The 17270-nt window shown below is 30.0% G+C and overlaps 1 protein-coding gene across 1 annotated transcript in view; it reads left to right on the forward strand.

The window, feature by feature from the left end:
• The window catches only part of LOC113375568 (protein Star), a 77875-nt gene that overhangs the window by 59033 nt on the left and 1572 nt on the right, over positions 1-17270 (forward strand). The window contains exons 2-5 of the mRNA XM_026615500.1: positions 8328-8625; positions 11197-11477; positions 16274-16471; positions 16588-16932. Coding sequence (XP_026471285.1) covers positions 8349-8625; positions 11197-11477; positions 16274-16471; positions 16588-16932 — 1101 coding nt within the window. The 5' untranslated portion in view covers positions 8328-8348. The remainder of the gene's footprint in view (positions 1-8327; positions 8626-11196; positions 11478-16273; positions 16472-16587; positions 16933-17270) is intronic.

The raw sequence follows: 17270 nt of genomic DNA on the forward strand, positions 1-17270 counted from the left end.
GCGGTTTCGGAGATATGGAGGAAAAAGTAAAAAAATAAGCCATTTGGCGGTCAAAAATGATCATTAGACATATGCTCATCAAATTATCAGATATTTTATAGAGATTTTAACAATAAGTATACATTTTGTTAACATTCCTATGGGTTCCGTACCAATGCTTATGCGTTAGACAGCGACGCGGCGCTTACGCGCTTTATATTTTGCCCCTATGCAGTTAAAGCAGTAGGATTGCTTTGAAAAGAAAGTTCAGATCTTCCACAATATGTCAAAATAAAAAAAAAAAATTTTCAAAAAAAAAACAAAACAAAAATTAAAAAAAATTTTTTTTTAAAAAAAATTTTTTTTCAAAAAAAAGTAATTTTTTGTCCAATTTATAGTTTCTTAAAAATCGTATTTTTTCGAAGTAATTTTTTTTAAAAAATGTCAATCGTTTTTAAAAAAATAATAATTTTTGGTACGGGAAGTTCCAGCAATTTGCCTTAAGGCACGATGCCTTAATTGCCTTAAGACAGAATTCCACTTACAGCTAGTTTTTGATTTTTTTGCGATTACTATAACTTGCCCTACGGGAAGTTAAAAAATACTGATTAACTTCCCGTAGGGCAAGTTATAGTAATCGCAAAAAAATCGAAAATGAAAATTTTTATATATCTTTACGTTTCAGAGGTTTCTGAACATTTTGGCATACCTTAGAAAAAATGGATGTATGTGTGTGTGTGTGTGTGTGTGTGTGTGTATGTGTGTGTGTATGTGTGTGTGTATGTGTGTGTGTATGTATGTACGTGTGTGTATGTATGTGCGGATACAAATTTTCGTCGACGATTTCGGGAACACCGATCAACCGATCTGAATAATTCAAAAAACATTCGATTCGTATTGATAAGGAGACGTGCTGATTAGTTTTTGGCGAAGCCAGGTCTAGCCGTTCCGAAGATACGGGGCAAAAAGTGCCAAAAACGGTAACTCAGTTTTTAAGAGAACGGACCGTCCGATTTGAAAAATTCAAAAAATATTTTACTTGTATTGACAAGATGTAGATTTGATCAAATTTTCATGAAGGCAGGTCTAGCGGTTTCGGAGATCTAATAAAAAAAGTAAAAAAAAATGCCATTCGGCGGTTAAAAATGATCATTAGACATATGCACATCAAATTATCAGATATTTTATAGAGATTTTAACAATAAGTATAAATTTTTTTTACATTTCTATGGGTTCCGTACCAATGCTTATGCGTTAGACGGCGGCGCGGCACTTGCGAGCTTTGACATTTCGTCTCTATGCAGTTCAAGCAGTGCGATTGCTTTGAAAAAAAGTTCAGAATTTCCAAAATATGTCAAAATGAAGAAAACATTTTTTTTCAAAAAATTTTATTGTTTAAAAAAAAAAAAAATTTCTCAAAAAAAAATTTTTTTTTTCAAATAAAAATTTTTTTTTTAAAAAAAAGTAATTTTTTGTCAAATTTATAGTTTCTCAAAAATCTATTTTTTTCGAAGTAATTTTTTTTTCAAAAATGTTATTCGTTTTTGAAAAAATAATAATTTTTGGTACGGGAAGTTCCAGCAATTTGCCTTAAGGCACGATGCCCTAATTGCCTTAAGACAGAATTCCACTTACAGCTAGTTAGCTTATATATTGCGATGCTGTATGGGACTTTTCACTCCATGATGCATCTAATACAGCTCGACAATCAATCACTAAATTTAAGTGCGCTATTTTCCATCTTAATAACTTCATGGAACAGAATCGTATTTTTTTTAACTTCCCGTAGGGCAAGTTATAGTAATCGCAAAAAAATCGAAAATGAAAATTTTTATATATCTTTACGTTTCAGAGGTTTCTGAACATTTTGGCATACCTTAGAAAAAATGGATGTATGTGTGTGTGTGTGTGTATGTGTGTGTATGTGTGTGTGTGTGTGTGTATGTATGTATGTATGTGTGTGTATGTATGTGCGGATACAAATTTTCGTCGACGATTTCGGGAACACGGATCAACCGATTTGAATAATTCAAAAAACATTCGATCCGTATTGATAAGGAGACGTGCTGATTAGTTTTTGGCAAAGGCAGGTCAAGCCGTTCCAAAGATACGGGGCAAAAAGTTCCGAAAACGGTAACTCAGTTTTTAAGAGAACGGAGCGTCCGATTTTAATAATTCAGAAAACATTTTATTTGTATTGACAAGATGAAGAATCGATATAACTTTCATGAAGGTAGGTCCAGCGGTTTCGGAGATATAGAGGAAAAAGTAAAAAAATGAGCCATTTGGCGGTCAAAAATGATCATTAGACATATGCACATCAAATTATCAGACATTTTATAGAGATTTTAACAATAAGTATACATTTTGTTAACATTCCTATCGGTTCCGTACCAATGCTTATGCGTTAGACAGCGACGCGGCGCTTACGCGCTTTATATTTTGTCCCTATGTAGTTAAAGCAGTACGATTGCTTTGAAAAAAAAGTTCAGATCTTCCACAATATGTCAAAATAAAGAAAAAAAAATTTTTTTCAAAAAAAAACAAAAAATTAAAAAAAAAATTTTTACGTTTCAGAGGTTTCTGAACATTTTGGCATACCTTAGAAAAAATGGATGTATGTGTGTGTGTGTGTGTGTGTGTGTATGTGTGTGTGTGTGTGTGTATGTATGTATGTATGTGTGTGTATGTATGTGCGGATACAAATTTTCGTCGACGATTTCGGGAACACGGATCAACCGATTTGAATAATTCAAAAAACATTCGATCCGTATTGATAAGGAGACGTGCTGATTAGTTTTTGGCAAAGGCAGGTCAAGCCGTTCCAAAGATACGGGGCAAAAAGTTCCGAAAACGGTAACTCAGTTTTTAAGAGAACGGAGCGTCCGATTTTAATAATTCAGAAAACATTTTATTTGTATTGACAAGATGAAGAATCGATATAACTTTCATGAAGGTAGGTCCAGCGGTTTCGGAGATATAGAGGAAAAAGTAAAAAAATGAGCCATTTGGCGGTCAAAAATGATCATTAGACATATGCACATCAAATTATCAGACATTTTATAGAGATTTTAACAATAAGTATACATTTTGTTAACATTCCTATCGGTTCCGTACCAATGCTTATGCGTTAGACAGCGACGCGGCGCTTACGCGCTTTATATTTTGTCCCTATGTAGTTAAAGCAGTACGATTGCTTTGAAAAAAAAGTTCAGATCTTCCACAATATGTCAAAATAAAGAAAAAAAATTTTTTTTCAAAAAAAAAAAAAAAAATTAAAAAAAAAAATTTTTTTTAAATTTTTTTTTTTTTCAAAAAAAACTAATTTTTTGTCCAATTTATAGTTTCTCAAAAATCTTATTTTTTCAAAGTAATTTTTTTTCAAAAATGTTAATCGTTTTAAAAAAAAATAATAATTTTTGGTACGGGAAGTTCCAGCAATTTGCCTTAAGGCACGATGCCCTAATTGCCTTAAGACAGAATTCCACTTACAGCTAGTTTACTTTCGTTTTATTCAATTAATATAATTAGTATCATATTTATGCATACAATCAAATATATGTAAATTTTTTAGTTACTTTTTATGACTCTCCTTAATTAAGGTTCTGTATCAAAGCACTCAATATTGGATTGTTTCTCTATTCAACATTAAATATCAACATACATAAAATATCTAACGAAGTAGTGGTATCATCTGAATTTAAAAATTCTTGAAAAATAAATAGTGACAGATATGATGATAATTCTAAAATATCTATGATAATAATTCAAAAAAAAACTAAACTCTATAACGAACTCTATATGGCGATCAAGATTTATTTTGCTATACGGTAAATGGAATATGTTATTTCAAAGTGTATTTATTTTAGTGTCAGAGCTTGAGGTATGCCTAAAATGGCATGAAATTGAAATATTTTTACATTTTAACAAGCTAAATCATGATAGTGTAACAATCTAATAATTTGAACCTTAATTATTGGTTTTAAATTTTTAATTTCTGACATAAATCTCTCTTAAGTAAAAAATCAATTAATTTCGGAAATATAGTAGTGTCTTGCAAGTGAAATAACAGTTCAATAAAACTAGCGTAAACCTTTTGCTACTAAAATGTTTTCCGCAAGAGTGTCTAAAATAAACTAAAATACTGCTGTACGAGCCAGCAAGTTGTCTGAGCATTTCTTACACAACATATTTTAAGATTTTACAATTATTACAATCAATAAAAATTATATTACACTTTTAAAGACCTAAATATTACAATAAAAAACTTGAATTTTAAATAATTAACTCGCTGTGATAAATCTTGAAGCGAAAGTCAACAACTGGATGCGAGTGTCGTCTATAGGCGACATTCGTATCTACCTATCTTCAAGCAGGTATCGCCTATAGTGGACGCTTGTAGCGAAAGGGTTAATGAAACATATATTTAGATATATATTTAAAGCAGCTAATGAAACTAAAAAATAAAACAAATAATTCTATTGTAGTAAACGTAAATATCAAAATAAAAAGAAAGTGGTATAATAATATGAAAGAATAATATAGTTACTTTGTAGTCTTCTTCAGTTATAATTAGTTTTCTGTTAATTAACTTCCCGTGGGCTAAGTAATAGAAATCGCAAAAAATCAAAAATAAAAATTTTGCAGATCTTTAAGTTTCATAGTCTTTTTGGCATACGTTAGAAAAAAATGGATCTATGTGTGTGTGTATATTTTTGGATATATTTTTCGTCCACGATTTCGAGAGCACGGTTCAAACGATTTGTATCATTCAAAAATCGTTCGATTGCTAAGTAGCTTTTGGCAAAGGCAATTCAAGCCTTTTTGTAGATACGGGGCAAAAAGTGTACAAATAGCAGTTTTTGAGAAAACAGAGTATCTGATTGGAGTGATGTAAAAAAACATTCGATTCGTATTGACGGGGAGGCGTGCTGATTGCTTTTTTGCAAAGGCAGGTTCAGTCGTTTCAAAGGTACGGAGCAAAAGATGCAAAGAATATCAGTTTTTGAAAGAATATAGCATACTGCTTCTGTTGATGATACAGCAAAAGGCAGGTTTAGCGTTTTCAAAGTCTTGAAAAAAAAATTCATATAACTCAAAATTTCTATTTTTTAATTTTCGAATTTTTTTAGAACTTTCTTAATCTAAAGTTTAAAAAAATCTTAACTTTACATTCAGTTTCGAAATGTTCATACGATAAAAATAATAATTATGGTAAAGAAGCATTCCGAGGATATATAGTATGCATTTTTATTAGGTTTTACTTATCTTCGTTTTTTTGTAAAAATATATACAGATCGTCGCCCAAATATAAGCACTTATATTATATTAGATCTATAAAATACGAACGATGAAATTTAGAATGTTTATAATAATTATTTCAAAATAGTTAAAACGATTATTATTGATCATTGATCAATTTTTGTTGATAATTTATTATTTTTAATACTCGAACGTTCAATTAAGGTATGGAAAGTTCCAGCAATAGGCTTCAGATACAATGCCATACACCACTAGTTTTATGTGTCATATGTAATCATATTTTTATCGATAAATGAAATATTTATAAAATTATAAATAATTTTCACATTTTAATTTTGTATGGCGACGTGACTTATTATTTTATTAAGCTGACGTTATTTTATATCGTATAAAATTATCTAAAAGTATTGCGTTCAAAAATTTAAAAATCAGACTGGTATTATCTGAATTAGAATTTATTCTCTTAATTTGGCGTTCGATTCCCGCTTTTCCATTATTAATTAACTCGGCGTTTGTGATTTGCTTTGCTTTGCTATATATTTTGAGTTAAAATTAGGTAAGGTATAATGCGGTTTGTATGAAAATCAATAAGCCAACTTAAAATCGAGTATGGGTACATAATGTTCACCGCACATGGAACATTCAATTTAGGTATCAAAGCTCAATTATCAATAACTGTAAGAGGCTTATGCAGCAGCCAAATAGATTAGATGAGTTGTATTTGAAATAGAATTTGATGCTATGTTATTATATTAAGGTTCGGTACATATAATGTCGGTCTATCACATAGCACTATTGCGAAAAACACCTTTTTACGGAAAATATTATAAAGGAAGCATATCGTAGCTCGAAACAAGAATACAAAAGTATTCCGGATAAAGAATTTTATTTCTGTATGACATTTTTTATTGCTTTCGATTTTTTGCTGCAAGTTCTATTCTTCGCACGTGCAAACTTGCATACGCATATACACACACTATATATACAAATATACATTTAAATATACTTTTTTGCCAGCTGCATCATGTTATCATTTGTTTATTGTATTCATTTTGTAGCTTCCTAATTATTGTTTCTTTCTTCTTAATTATTGTTCAGACGTTTCGAAGGCCAGTTTCATTTATCATCAGCGAGAATCAATAAATAAAAACAGATTGTGAAAATAAATTTATGTACAAATATAGAAATAAATAACTTAATACAACAATAATTATACAAATTTATTTTTATTTATTTCTACCGCCGATTCTAATTATCCATAAGATTTTCATACTATTTTAATTGATAAATTAAAGTTAATTAAACATTTCATGAGTTACACATTTCAGAAAAGGTCGACTTGAACAAAATGCAAAACTAATTTAAATTGAAGCCTTATTTGAAGCTTATTGAGTATTATACGAGTATTATAGTTTTTCTCTACCTGCGAGAGAATCGAGAATTCTATCTTTCATTTTAATTAGTTTTCACATTCTATTCAATGTGCAGAATTCCCAGTATTATAGAAATGGGTAGATAGATTGGATTCTACATATATCAATGACACACGTATATATATATATATATATATATATATATATATATATATAATAAAAAAAATTACAGCGGTACTTTGTGATTCTAATTCTATGGATCTTTTTTGAAACTTTGCCGAAGAAATTTTTAGTGAAACTGAATTCACTTTCACTAAAAATTTCTTGGCTAAAGTTTCTTGAAAAAACTTTTTTCGTGTCCTTTATACTATCAAGTGTTAAATTTAATCAACGAGCACTTTGCATAACTTGGAGCTTCCTAAAAGCTTATATGTAGTAGTGTTTAACAAACAAAACAGTATACCATATAATTGTTTTTAAGTTATGCACACTTTTCTATATCAATTTAATTCATAATTTATTTTCATTTAAATACTACGCTTATTTATTAGACTGAAAGACAGATCATTTTCATGAAGCGGATTTTATACAATTACCTGTTTTTGTCCATTAATAAGTCATTAATATTATAAAGCATATCATTATATAGAAACCGTCAAATTAAAAAAACACATAAATGTCAAAATAACATTAACGTTCAATGAGGACTGAAACATTTGTGTAAACTTTTAAAGTGAAATGAAATTTTGTTGTATTTAAAATTCTAATTCGTAATCTAAATCGTTTAACAGCTTAAATTAAAGAAAATGAAGCTGTAAATGGCAACAAACATCAAACAATTTTGAATAAAAAAATATCAACATGGGGTTTTGTAAAGCTATGGTATACATTAACTAGCCCCGTAATCATAAAGTACTAGGTTCAACCTGCCTATCTGACAACCGGATCAATCATTAGCATTAATCTTCAATTGAAAATATATTTCCAAGAGAAAATTACCCTTTTCTGCATTAACACATTAAGTTAAAATTAATATACAATCAATATTGGATATCATTCCTATATAGAATTTATCAAATAAAGATTAATAAAGAACATCCAAAAAGTCACATTAGTGAAGAAGTATCATCACCCTTGAAGTATCACCATAGCTCATAGGTCTCTTAATTTCTTATTTTTATTCAAAAACTGAAAGATCTTAACAGAATCTTCAAAAATTTTAGTAACAAATTAGTTTGGTTAGGTTATATAATACCTGTAAAGCGACATAAGAGAAGAATAAAGTAAAATAGTAATCTTGTACATCATCTACTTCCCGTAGGGTAAGTTACAGTAATCGCAAAAAATCAAAGATAAGCAATTTGATATATCTTTACGTTTCAAGTTTTCTGAACATTTTGGGATTTATTAGAAAAAATTATGTGTGTGTAAAATGTATTTTTGTCGACGATTTCGAGAACACGGATCAACCGATTTGAATGATTCAAAACACATTCGATTCCTATTGACAGAAAGACGTGGTAATTAGTTTTTAGCTGAGGCAGGTGTAGCCGTTTCGCAGATACGGGGGGATAATTCTGTTTGCATTTCTATGGGTTCCACACCAAGATTTCTAATGTTTAACCGTTAGACTACGGCGCCGCGCTTAAATTACCACAAAGTATAATTTTCTAAAATGCTGAATGCTGATTTTTTTTCTTTTTTCTATTACAGGCTACCAATTCAAGATGCGAAATGGCGGCCGAAGCAAACAATCCGAATTGTAATATATTTCCGAGCACGATCAGCATTAGTACGGGCGCCGGAGCGTCGGCGGCGAATTCGGCGTGTGCGGACGGCTGTGCGACGGTTACTCCGCCAGCCGAAACGGGCAACATGTTGCCCAAGCAGAATAAGATGGCATCGTTCCTCTTCGGACCAACTGTTCTGCGAAAACTGTTGCCGGCAGCACTTTGTCTTATAACTTTTGCTACCGTTATGACAATACTACTCGTCTACATGGACACAACAGGTAATTATTAACCCTTGGCATGCGGGCATAGTTCGCCGCCGAATTACGCGTGCAGCGGGCGATCCTTGAAAAAATATGGGCTGCATAAACTTGAAAATTGCAAATACATCCTGTGTCGCTTTCAGATAATATTTTCAGATAGTTTCAGATAATATATATAGCACGAGTATGCCGTATTTTATAATTTTTCCAGCATTTTAGACTCTAAAACACAATCGTCCTCTCCAAGGAATTAAGCCATCATCTAATGATACTTGCTATTTCGGCTTGTAAATATTATTGAAGTTTTCAACAAAATAATTTAGTATAGGCCTAACTTTGAATAAGCGATCCGAATCGTCTGTGACGTCTTCATTGTTATTGAAATGCCAAGCATTCCATATTTGGCGGAATCTATTCCTTGGCATGGTTTTTGAAAAAAAAACGGTGTACTTGTGCAGGGATGAGTTGACCAATAATAGTCTTAGATCTACTCGTTTAGAACTACTCGAAATTCTTCTTCGGACGAACTCTCGAGAACGTGGAATAATATCATCATCGTCACTTTCTTCGATATCTTGACGAAAAGTCCGATAATCTGTCAGCGCATATTTCTTCATCACTATCTTTGTCACAACGGCTCAATTTATCAATTTGTAATCATTTATACGTATTTAGTAGATTTGTAGTGGTTAGCGAGTATCCACCACAAATCTACTAAATACGTATTGTACGTGACACGCGCTCCAGTGACAGACAGCAAAAAACGTAAAATTATGTTGCCCGCACTCTAAGTGTTAAAACACCACGAAGGCTTAACACAAGACAAAATAGATATTATATTTGTGATTTTTTTTATCGATTATTACAAATGCAAATTACAAGTTTTTCATAAATTTCACTCGGTTTTGTGCTTTAATGCACATATAATTTCTTTATAGAAATGAATGTTTTCATAGCGATTGAGCCTAAGATAAAAATTATTTTGCGAATAAAAATACTATCAAGGAGAACCTCAGGTTTACTCTTCTGGAATTTTGATGAAACTTTCCATGGTGAAAATTTATAGTCAAACCAAACACCTCAAAATAGTATAAGTCTATGAGAAGCGATTTGTCTATAAAAACTAATCAAAGTTGCGAAAAATAGACCACATGCAATACGTACGGGTATAGTGTTTCTTAGCAATATGTCAATTATGTAGCTGTGCTGGTTAAAGCTAATACTTTTTGCATTCTGATTCATAGATAAGTAACTTTAATTAATTATTATAGATAAAACACTTCTCATAGGCCTTTAATATTTTAAGGTATTTGGTTTGACTATAAATTCTATCACCAATCATCAGAAAAAACCTGATGTTTTTCTTGTAAGTTTTTGCTTTCTTTCCATAGATATTGATTAGTCAGATAGTTTAATTGAATTCATACGTTTTATTAATATTTGAAGTAGTCTGCCGAGCGCTTGCTCCTGTTCTATTATATTCAGATTTATATGTTTTTATTTTTGACTTTGTTAAATATAACTAAAATTTCAAAGACTAGTCGTATTTACTAAAATTTGTAACGAAAGAAACTCCCAAAAATGTATCATTTAAAAAAAGTAATAACAAAATTGTTTTATACCAATCGTCAGTTTTAAATTAGCCATCAATAATATATCATTAATCACCAATACTACCCTCTTTTATCTCTATTGAACCCAATCTTAAACTATTGAATGTTTTTCTTTATACCGGTCTAGTATAGAAATAAACTAGTATATACGATTATAAAGCTAAAAACACAGTTTGCGATTGAGTGTATCATTTATTAAAAGAGTTCGGTAGATTAATTAACAATGATTTTCAAATTTTCCCATTACAAAAGAGCAAACTAGCAACTTTCAATAGCAAAAAAGGATGATCTATAATCTCAAATGTTTGTGTCGTCAATAATAAATTCAAAAGTAAAATATGTATATTTTTTAGAGCTTTGTTAAATTAATTTATAAAGTCAACAAAAATATATAATAAATAAATAAGTTTAACAAAGACTAGGAACGTATATATTAACGAGGAAACATACATAAGATATGAGCATATATATACATAGACTCCTATGTGATTAATTCATAATTAATGACCTAACTAATTAATAGTCTTGAATAGTACTTCAGCTCATAGAATTGCCTTCGCGTAGATTACTTCTTATTGATATAAAAAACAGTTATGTGAAAAAAACGTGCATGTAAACTCGAATGTACGGTGGCATGATTTTCATAATTAGTAACAATGAAATTAAAACTTGGTATAATTTTGAAGCTATTAAAATATCCATACCGAAAATAATTTCTTCAATCAAGACAATGACTTGTACAAAGACAAAAATTTTGGATTCTAAGTTAACAATAAAAGGAAGTCAGAAAATATCTTTGGACTACATACGGTTTTCAAAATCTTCGGACGCATCATCGACTGTTTAAGCGAAATAGGCCGGTGTACATAGTCTTTATTAATAAAAATATTCCCATTCAACTGTAGTTAACAAAACGTTCGTTTCTATGCATTTAATTTTATGTAGAGTGTAAAATGACACATATCTTTTTCCACAGCGCTTAGCCATCAGCAATTCCGTATAAACATGACTCAAGATTACGATATGCTGAACGTTGCCCAAGATAATCCCTTGCTGATTGCGTACATTCGGCAGCTCCACATGAGTGGTGGTTCCAATGCTCCACATCTGGGCGTCTCCTCCGACTGGACCGTACGGAATGAAAATTCCTCCGGTACAAACGACACGGATCCATCATCAGCCGATGATACCCACAAATCAGAAGGGAAAAGTTCACAGGACAGAATACTTTATTTAGTCAGTCTTCTGAACAATAAGGTAATTAAGAGAGGTCAATGTATTAAACATATACTAATTGGTTTCATTGAAAACTCTTAAGTGCTTTAGAAAATACGAGAAAGAAAGCCATCAATTGATAAATAATCAATCCTTAATTGGTATCCAATTAATAAATAATCTTTTCCAATAACTTAAAAAAAATATTTCGAAGAGTATCAATATATACATATATACAGCGCCGGTCCTGCCTTGCATTCGATGCATGCAAAAAATGCGCACGCCTTAGAGGGCGCCAAAAGGTGTTTCGGAAATTAAATTTATAATATATTATTATTTATATAAAATTTAGAATACTTAATAAATTATAATAAACAATCTAATATAACTAGGGATATGAAGACACAAAAAGCATATCGATGCTTTTCTGACGCAACCTCGTAACTCGATTTTTGACGATTTTGAGTTTTAATCGGAAAATCAATCACTAAATATAGACGCATAGATCTGTGAAGTTTTGTAAAAAAAAAATCAACCGAACGATTTTTATTGAGAAAAATACAATCACGTATCTCAATTCAGAAAAATGTGCCATGCGCAACCTCGTATCTCAGAATACATGGTGGCGTATATAAACAAGTTTCGCTGTCAGCAATGTTGTTTAGTTCAATCTTTCTAATAAAAATTATTATTCAATTAAGTTAATTGTTATTTAAACTTAATGAACGATAGTTAATAAATACATTTATTATTTACTTACCGCAAGTTATAGTAATTTTCCGAAAATTGAAAATGAAACTTTTTGCATATTTAACGTTTCAGAGGTTTCTGAATATCTTGACATACCTTAATAAAATGGATGTATGTGTTTGTGTGCGTGTGTGTGTGTGGATATAATTTTTTGTCCACGTTTTCGGGAGCACAGATCAACCGATTTGAAACCTTCAAAAAACAATCGTTTCCTATTGAGAAAACAGAGCATCCGATTTGAATTATTTAAAAACATTCAATTTGTATTGATGACGTGGTGATTAGTTTCTGGAAAAGACAGGCCCAGTCGTTTCAAAGCTTCCGATCCGAGTGATTCAATGAACATTTTGCAGTATAAAGAATCGATTAGTTTAGGAAAGCAGAATTTTTTTGTCCATTTTTTTAAATTTACAATTATTTCTTTGTTTAAATATGAAAAATGATTCGGATTTTAATTTTAATTCTAGCTAAAATTCTAAAACTCTCTTATATACTTCAAATAAATAAATTTAAATTTGCAAATTAGTTTATATAATTCTTAGAAATATATATGAGATATGTTTTTTTTTACTTTTATTTACTTTTTATGTAAACATATATAAACGTCGTTGTCCAGTTTATTCTTATATTTTGTCATTCAAATACAAATAACAAAAGTTATAGTACGTACAATAATATATTTGTAATCATTTATTATTCCTCGATTCTATTTAATTACGGAACGGAAAGTTCCACCAATTTGCTTAAAGGCACGATGCCATGCACCACTAGTTATATTTTTATTATGTTGAGAACAAATATCACAGTAAGCTACAAAAATTAAACAATTATCAATTCTTACTGACAATAAATGAAATTAAATTTTGTATTTTTTAGAGTTAGATAATGTGTCATCCGCAGATAAAAAATCATTAAATAAAGAAATAATAACAAAAAAGAATAAAAGTAACAATAAAAATGATAATCACAAAGTAGTAAATTATAAATCCATGAAAGAGCTAAATATCCTAGATATTGAAATACCTAAACTATGGCCAGATACTATATTGTCGTAATTATAAACTAACATATACCACAAGTTTAATAATGTTTGTTTTTTTTATTAAGAATTATTTAAAAAGTTGATCGATTCTCAAAATAAAACAATTGAAGAAAGTTATTCATGTACTCTTATTTGAAAACAGCATGACGCAACCACGTATGTTACATTTTTTTCCGTGCGACAAACACGTATCTCAAAGAATTGAAGAAAAAATAATGATTAATTGTTTGTAATATCATACTTGTCTCAAATAATTGTCACAAGATTGAATGTTTTTAAAAATTATAAAAAAAATTGTTAACAGCAGTTCAAAAATTCGTTATAAAACGTTTTTTGTCTCTCCTGAAAAGTAGTAGTTTCTGAGATACGAGGTTGCGTCAGAAAAGCATCGATATGTATTTTGCAATGCGATATCAGTAGAAACAATTAACCGATTAATAACTCTGCAAATTAGTAAATAACAGCTCTGTTTATTGATTATTCTACTTATTCTATTTTTTCTTTATTTGAAATTATCTAGTGTTCCATCCCATAAGCGCAAAATTAAATGTGCGCTGCGAAAGATTAAATTATTTATTGGGCATTATTGACGAAAAATTGCAAGCTGATTTAGTTGAAACGGAACTTGTTAAAAAATATAAACAAATTATAATAAGGAAAATGAAAAATGGGGAGTCAGTGCTTAGAAAATGGCATGTTTATTCCGAGAAATTGAATTGTAACTTTTGTTTTTGTTGCAAATGTTTCGTATCTGATGAACTGAATTGAATGTTGAAGACATGCGTGGTTAGGGTTATGGAAATGGAACAAATATGAAAAATGGAAGCAAAATTTACTTTGGAACGAAAATCTTAAGGCTCTTTTATATTGAGTGGTGTTCATACTCCAAATTTAATAATTTAATTATGCGAAATAATACATACCAAATATTATTAGTTATTTTTAGTTATTTTTTCAATATAGTTCAAGAAATGTGAAATTTCTTTGCATTTTTACTGATTTTTGGACAATACTTAGAAAATACGTTAAAAATTTAATTTTATAACAACAGACTGATATGACGGGAAAGCAAGGATGAATACGATTCGGCTCTTACGATATCAATAAGGAGAAGTTTACGACGCAATGTTGGATATTGTAAATAATGAAAAATTAAATTAAATTAAAATTTAAAAAATCCAACATGAAATACGAGTGTTATGAGTTCTAGTTACCCTCTTAGCATGATTTGCTCAATAGAATAAATGGCATAATAACTAAGTAAAATGTTTTAAAACCCAAATATTAATAATGCACATACGTTAAAAATAATTTAAAATTTATAAATATTTGATTATAATGAACCAGCGAATTGCCTCGATTTCCTAAATAAATTTAAAATGAATGTATTTTATACGCTTTTAGATTATATCTAATTGATTGCGTACTAAATCCAAAATAATTGAAAATTAATTTTTAAAAAATATGTAAATATTTATATAATTTAAATTATAAACAATTAAAACAGGTAAAATTAGTGGGGGGGCGCCAAAAAAAGTTGCATGCGGGCGCTAATATATAAGTACGGCTTTTCGACTAACCTTCGTTCAGTGTAAAAACACTGAAAATTATTTAAGCTAAATAAATGTATAATAATGCTCGGAAGTTAAAAAATAACTAGGAAAAAGTACTTGCAATTTATTATCTTAGTATTATAAATAAATAAAACTAACTCTAATAATCGGTGATATAAGAACACTGTCGTGTATAGTAGTAATAACAACGGAGAGGTCAAAATTGGTTTGCCAAATTTCCTTTTGGTGATTTTTCACTCAAAGATGAAAAATGCTCAGGTCGACCAGTTGCAGTTGATTAAAAAGAAATTGTCTATTTTTAATCTTATAACCCAACCGAGCGATCAATTCTGATGTCTATAGATTGAACAACTAATGAAATTTAACAACGCAGTTGAAGAAAAATGGCCTGAATTGACAAATCGAAGCGATGATTTCTTTCATAATTGACATCGCATCGGTAGTATTTTTGGACCCTTCTTATATGTTTTATACACAAAGGACCTCCCATTACTTGAAAATCTGACAATTGCTACATTCGCTGACGATATTGCCATACTAAGTTACTGCTATATAAATCGATTATTAAACCAATCTGGACCTACGGAATTGAGCTCTGGGGATGTGCTTACAAATCTAATGTAGCTATAATGCAGAGAACTCAATCAAAAATTTTACGTACAATTCTTAATTCTCCGTGGTACGTGACAAATGAAACCATTCACAGCGACCTCAACATGAAAACGGTGCAATTAACGTTTAAAGAAGTTAAGGAAAAATATAAGCACAAACTGAACTCACATTTGAACCCTTCTATAGTTGACATTACTCAACCTTTTGGCATTAGGAGGTTGAAACGACAATGGCCCTTAGACTTAGTCTTAGATTAGGTCTAATATATCATATTAATTGTAAAACTGAGAAGTTCTCATTGGAGTTCTTCTTAGGCATCACTCATAAATATTGTCATTTTAGCTCATAGGAATCTTTATGTATTTCTGATTGCTAAATTAAACTGATTTAAAAAAAAAAATAATAATAATAATTGACATCGCATCTATTTGAGCATTCGGTAAAAATTATTGAAGCTTGGTTGGGATGTTTTGCCGCATCCACCATATAGTATTGACCTTGCACTTTTGATAACCCTTTGTTTCAATTTCCAAAACTCTTTAAATGGCGAACAATTCAGAAATTATGATGATGTCAAATTGTACCCGATTTAGTTTTTTGCTAATAAAAACCAGAAGTTTTATGAAGGTGGGATAATGATGCTCCTTGAAAGATGACAAAAAATCATTGATCAAAATGGGCAATGCTTTGCAGAATAAAGTTATATAATTTCGAGAAAAAAATGTCTTTGATTTTCTAACAAAATTCCGCACTTAGTTGCTAACCCGACCTCGTATATATGATCAATTTATTTTCTTACTGATGTTTGTCGATGGTTTCTGATGCTTTAACGATTTTCTATTTAACATTTCTACCAACAGAAAGGCGGCGTTTTCGTTGAGTCTTTGAATCCAAATGTGCCTGGAGGATCTCAGTATTTATCGAGCGTTTTAGGATGGAGCGGTCTTATTGTAGAACCTGACCCCAGGAGATATTTCACTTTGAGAAAAAAATTATCGCATGGATCTAAAACTCGAGCCGTACATGCTTGCCTTAGTCCTACACCACATCCTCGAGAGGTAAGCTTGGAACGTATATTGGATCATGATAGTGATGAATTATTACTTGATTTGGGAGGAAATAAATCATTTAATAAAATTTTCTTCATAATATAATGATTGTGTTTGAATTGCAGGTCAGCATTCACAAAGAAGACTTCAATGATGGTGTTCAAATCCAAACAATAGATAATGAATCGGACTTGTTTAACTCTCGTGTTAAGTGTTTTCCTCTATTTTCATTGCTATTAGCAATTAATTGTACAAATATCGATGTATTGAGTATTAGCAGTGAAGGCTATGGACTTCAAATATTAACCACTATTCCCTTTGAAAAAGTACGAATTAGTATTATAGAGATTCATCTAGGGCATACTGAAGATTTGGATGCATCTCTAAACATAACCAAGTTCTTGGGGAGTAAGTCTTATAAGTTGATGAATACTTTCGATAGAATCTTCGTGTATATGATAAACAACCGAGTAAAAATATAATATGTATAAAAGTTATTTACATGATTTAAATTATTTAATTATTTGATAGTAATGCTGGATATTTCTTAATTCTGTCATTTTAAATTTATTTTGAAAGTAATTATAAATGCAAAGTAATTGCCATTAATTTTATTTATAGAATTATTTAGTAGTATATTTAGCTTAACACTAGATTTATAATTATAAAAACTAGAATAATGTACTAATTAATTACAATTGTGATAAAAACAGCACATAAAACTAATTTAAAATGTTTCTATAAAAATATGAAACCAAGTAAAAAGGTCGTGTGGTTTTAATATGGTGCTTCATAATTTTAGACCTAA

This window comes from Ctenocephalides felis, unplaced genomic scaffold (assembly GCF_003426905.1).
Source record: "Ctenocephalides felis isolate EL2017-DRISC unplaced genomic scaffold, ASM342690v1 CF-g0.4_SCAFFOLD_01886, whole genome shotgun sequence".
NCBI lineage: Eukaryota > Metazoa > Arthropoda > Insecta > Siphonaptera > Pulicidae > Ctenocephalides > Ctenocephalides felis.